We start from the raw sequence: 5,070 nt of genomic DNA, 5'->3' as shown, positions 1-5,070 counted from the left end.
GTTGATTGTCAGTTTGGCAAAAAAGTATCACAACAGAGCTCCTACAGGGCTCTCCTTCCCCAGCCTGGCGGCAGAGACAAGACGTGAAGCAGCCACTCTATGTGTCCAGAGAGGCTCAAAGGAACACCACCTGGGGCTCCAAACTCACCTCAACACTTGGCTTGTTCTATTCACACCCAAGCTCCTTCCCTTCCTCTCTTGATCTTTCCTCTCTCTCTCCCCCTCACCCTGCCACCTCCCTTACACACACACACACACACACACACACACACACACACACATCTGGATCACAACTGGCTCAGCCTTAAGAAACCATCAAACCGTTGGCATCCTTTCCAGCAGCAGCAGCTGCGCTGGGCCCTGAGGTCAGTCTTCGGAAAACTGTTTCAGCTGCCTGGATGCAGCGGCGCCGCTGGGGCTTGCCAAATCCTCTGCCCTCCCCCAAGTTCACGGGGTCCTCTCCCCGCTTGGCCTCCCCGGGAAGACACCTCTCCCGCGCCCTCAGCGCACAGAGGGTGGGTGTGCCCCGCCAAGAGCCCTCTGCTCCAGGACAAACCAATGACCCCGGGGCCTGGGCGACAGAAACTCGAGGAGTTACCGAGGCAAACATGTCTCTTCCCAAAGACTGCTGGCTCCAGAGATGACCTTCTGAGCGAATACAAATGGGGGGAGAGGCTTACATTTGCACGGAAGGCTCAGGGGTGGGGAAGCTGGGGCCCAAACTGGGGGGTGAGGGGTGGGCACCGAGAGGAAAACAGGAGTGGCTTCTCCAGGTGTGAGCTTGGCTGGGGAGGCGGGAGGCAGGCAGAGAGGTGGGAGGGGGCAAACCTAAACCCAGCCTGCCACTCCAGGGCGCTAGGCACTGCCCCTGGCTGGGCCCCCCCACCCAGGTGATGACCTGGCCCTAGGACCCGGTGAGGGAGGTGGGCGCTGAGTGGCAGGGAAGGGACTGGGGTTCAGGACCGCCTGCTGCCCTCCTCCCACCAGCGCAGCGTCAGCCATCAGGAAGTCCCTCTTACTCGCCTTCAGTTCCAGACCACCCTCGATGGCTGACCGCACATGCCGCTGAGAGTGAGGGAACCCACTCGGCCCCTCGGGGTGCTCCTGAACCCCGCGGGCTTCCCTGGAGCTCCAAGGAAAGGGCCTGTGTGCCGGGTGGGCCAGGCTGGAAAGGTGGAAAAAAAAATCCCACCCAGACGGGCTCGGGGGTCCCCAGGAGCACCTATCTAAGACACCGAAGTATCTTTGAGGGTGGGTCAGGCTTCCCTCGGAAAATCTGGGGTGAGCGCCAGCCTGTCGCCCCTTTCAGATGGAACCCTCTGGGAGCCTGGGAGCGTGGGTTCCAGGGCCAGGCCAACTGGAAGGACAGGGGGAGCGCCCATTTGCCCCACCTGAATGGTCGCTGGGTGAGGGGTGCCAAGCAGCGGGGACCCCGGCCCCTGCACCCCCAGCCCTGCCCTGACTCCCGCCGGGGGCGCTCGCGGAGCCTTGAGCTCAGCGCCTGTGGTCCCCGCACTCGGGAACACTCCCCGGCCTCCCATCAAACTTCGGTCCCTTCCCGGGTGTAGACGAAGTGACCGACGTGGAAGCCGGTGGCCGCCATCTGCTGGCCAGCCGCGAAGCCGGGCGCGGGGCGGGGGACCTGGGGGCTGTGAGTGGCGACCGTCGTGGGTCTCCCGAAGGAAAAGTCTCCCGCCAGGCCCCCGGCAAAGGGGTTGAAGCCACCGGCCAGGGCGCCCACGGCCGAGGCCAAACTGGAGAAGCAGGTCGCGGCTTCGGGCGCGGGCGGGGACGCCGAGGCCCGCAGGTCCGCGGAGGCGGCGCCCAGGGGCTCCAGATCGGGCGCCCTGGCCCCGGCCTGGCTCCGGGGACCCGAGGGTGCGACTGCGCTCGCCTCCCCCCTCCGCTTCCTTTTCCTTCGGAAGTTCCCGTTGTCAAACATCTTCTCGCAGTTTGGATCCAGGGTCCAGTAATTGCCTTTACCTGAGGAAGAAGAAAGGGACCGGCTCAGAAAAAACGGTGTCTGGCTGAGGGGATGGGTGAGAAGGTGAGAAAGGGAGGTCAGCTCCAGAGGGATTCCCACCGGCCCCTCCATGAACCCTTACCCCCACCCCAAACCTTGAGGGGACGCTGTGTACCGGATCGGGCGTCCACAGCGAAGGACGATGCCCGAGAAATACAGAGCCTCGCCGAGGGCAAGGCCAGAGAGGAGGCCTATGAACTGAGAAAGGAACTCGCTCTCTGGGCATCGCTTCGCCAGTGGGGCGGAGCACACCTCGCCAGGCCTCTCTGCAGCCTCCCAAAGCGGCATCTCTTTTGTCTTAACCTTCGTGGGGGGAGCCGCCGTCATCCCCACTTTAAGCAGAGGGCACGCGCCCCCGAGAGAGGCAATTCCGAAGGTCGCCCCGGCAGGCTAGCTCTCCCGGGCTTCTTCTCGAGAGCGCCCCGAGAGTTAGAGACTCAGTTGCCCTGGATGTGAAGTCAGGGCTGCGGTGGTCGGTTGGATTCCTGGAGCCCGTGGGCGGCCCAGGCCGTGTCTCCTCCCCACCCTCCTCCTGCCTCGGCTTCCCTAGCTGGGAAGCCTGGACGGTCCAGGGCTGCCAGGTCCCTCGAGTGCCCGCAGCCCGGAGTCCTGGCCTCGCGCGGGGGCGCGGCTCTGTTACCTGGGTCGTCCTCGTCGCGGGGCACCTTCTTGAAGCAGTCGTTGAGGGACAGGTTGTGGCGGATGGAGTTCTGCCAGCCCGCCTTGCTGCGCTTGTAGAAGGGGAAGTTGCCGGCCACGTACTGGTAGATCTGGCTGAGCGTCAGCTTGCGCCGCGGCGCGCTCTGGATGGCCATGGCGATGAGCGCCGAGTACGAGTAGGGCGGCCGCACCAGCCTCAGCAGCTCCTGCTGGCCGGGCAGGCTCAGCCACGCCAGGTCGGCGCCTGCCAGGCCGCTGGGGGCCGCGAGGAGCGGGCCGGGGGCCCCGTAGGGGGCCGCGGGCACTGGGCCCGGCGCATAAGACGCGGAGCTGAGAGCGGGCGCGTTCAGCCACAGGCGCTGGCCGGCGCCCACTGCGCCCAGATCTCCGCGCGCGTAGCCGGAGGGGCGCGCGGCCGCCCGGGCCTGGCCGTGCGGGGCCGCAGAGGGCCCCGAGCCGTCGCCGTACTCGGCCATGTCCTGCCGCTCCCGGGCCGGGGCGGGTGGCTCGGCGCCCAAGCTCACGGGTGCACCATCCAGTGCGGCCGCCCGCAGCAGCTCCCGGTGTGGCGGCCGGGCCTCGCCCTCCGCCCTTTAAATGCCATCGGGGGCCAGAGCCCCAGGTGAGTGTCGGCGCACCGAGCCCCCGCCCGCGACAGCTTTGGAGGAGTGCTGTCTGCATTCCCGCCCCGGGGTCAGCTTTCCGCCCCGCCCAGGTCCGGATGCGCTCGGGCCGAGTTGCTCCGGTAATTCCCAGACCCCGTGTCTCCTGCGCCTCCTGACACCGGCACCCCGGGCCCCGGCGTTACCAGCCCCGTCAGGCCTTTAGGGCCCCGCGGCCCTGGCTGTCCGCACCCTCCAGCAGCCACCGCGTGTCCTCCTTCAGGCCCCAAGGGTGCAGCGTGGGATTCCCCCTTGCTCGCCCGCCAGAGACTCCCTCCCGGCGTCTTGGGGGACACCCGGCAAGGAGCTAAGGCCCGCTGCGTGAGGCACAGAGTAGAGGGGTCGAGGCGGCGCGGCGGCGGAGGACGCGAGGGCGGAGGGCAGGCCTGGCTGGAAGCGACCGTGGCGCTGGAGTCGTCGGATGTCCCCCGGCGATCTGTTTCCAGGTGGATCAGACCCCCTGTAAAGGGTGGAGACGCTGGAAGCTCAGGACACCTCGCTCATCTAGGGAGCCCGAGATGCGGCCCGGCTAGTCTGCGCGGTGGCCTTGGGCACAGGGTGCCGTGAGCGGCAAAACCCTCCGCTGGGTTTCCCAGGACGCAGGGAAAACAGGGACGTCCGGGTGGGGCGCCCGACGCCCTCCCGCGGTCCCTGGCTCCCGGCTTCGCTTCCCCTCGCGGAGGCTGATGCGAGGAAGACCAGGAGCCCCTGTACCCCACGTGCCCTCGCTCGGAGGATCGCTGATCAACGTTCAGAGATAATTAGAGGGGCCCCGAAATTCAGCGCCCGCGGTGGTAATACCCACGTTGGAGAAATCGGTCTCCCCTGGAAATTCCCCAATGTCTCCGCACTTTGGGAGATGAGGAGGGAGCAGGAGGCGGCCCGCGGGTGGGGCTAAAGGTTAGAGTGAAAAGACGGGAGCTCTGGGGGAAAAGGGGGCCACGCTAGAGTTTCCTGTTTCTCTCCGTGTCGTCTTAGGCCGCTCAGGTTCTAATTTAGAATTTAATGTAAAACAACCAGCTTGTGGAACTGTTTCACAAGCAGTGAAAGGGAGGGTCCCTCCATGGGCACACGGGATTCTCCGCTAAGAAGTAACAGCCCGTTGGGAAGTGGTTGGCGAACTACACGCATTTCTGCCTTTGGAGAGAGTAGAGAACAGAAATCCCAGTCTTTTGGCCAAGGACAGGAAAGCAACAGACCCCAGCAGATCACTGAAGTCAGCGCCTCATCCCTCCCTGCGCCCCCTTCTGGAAGATTCCTAATTGATGGCAAAGGCTTAGGAGATGGGAAGGCCTTTCAGAGCACCACCCCCATCCCTGCAGGGATGGTTTAAGAGGGAGGAGGACAGCGGTACCTCCTTTGGGAAGCATGCCCCTGATTCTTCCTGTTTCTGTGAAGAAACAGCAGCCAGAACCATCGGTCTGCCAGTTAAGAGATCTTCAGAATGTGCTCACAGTGTTACGCACACCCTGTCTCTGTAGACATGACAAGTTTTCTGGTGACTGCCCTGTCTAGGAGTCCTAAATAGGACTGGTCCTCTCCCTCCCATCTTTAACCCGTCCCCTTTTCCTTTATTCTCAAACATGGCCCCACTGCCTACTTTGCAGGCAGGTCTTCCCATCCTTCCTCTGCCAGATTTTCAGGCGCACCCGTTTTCCTTCCTCTGGTCCCCATGGGAGAGGTGTCTCTGCTTCGTCATGCCCTTCTCTCCTTGCTTCTCTTCAG

At 64.4% G+C, this 5,070-nt stretch overlaps 1 protein-coding gene across 1 annotated transcript; it reads right to left on the bottom strand.

Moving 5' to 3' along the window:
• Positions 1-636: 636 nt before the first annotated feature.
• On the bottom strand, positions 637-3,159 carry FOXI2 (forkhead box I2). Its single transcript, XM_069567491.1, has 2 exons — positions 2,664-3,159; positions 637-1,983 (listed from the first exon to the last, which is right to left on the bottom strand). The coding sequence occupies exons 1-2, from the start codon at positions 3,157-3,159 to the stop codon at positions 1,541-1,543; spliced, it is 939 nt and encodes a 312-aa protein (XP_069423592.1). The 3' UTR covers positions 637-1,540.
• Between the last annotated feature and the right edge of the window lie 1,911 nt (positions 3,160-5,070).

The sequence above is a fragment of the Ovis canadensis genome, chromosome 22, assembly GCF_042477335.2.
Source record: "Ovis canadensis isolate MfBH-ARS-UI-01 breed Bighorn chromosome 22, ARS-UI_OviCan_v2, whole genome shotgun sequence".
NCBI classification, from domain to species: domain Eukaryota; kingdom Metazoa; phylum Chordata; class Mammalia; order Artiodactyla; family Bovidae; genus Ovis; species Ovis canadensis.
This window is presented reverse-complemented; position numbering and strand designations above follow the sequence as displayed.

Coding starts and splice junctions, on each gene's coding strand:
- FOXI2 (XM_069567491.1), bottom strand. CDS start 3,159: ATGGCCGAGTACGGCGACGGCTCGGGGCCCTCTGCGGCCCCGCACGGC. Junction 1,984..2,663: donor CCGCGACGAGGACGACCCAG/GTAACAGAGCCG, acceptor CTTCTTCCTCAG/GTAAAGGCAATTACTGGACC.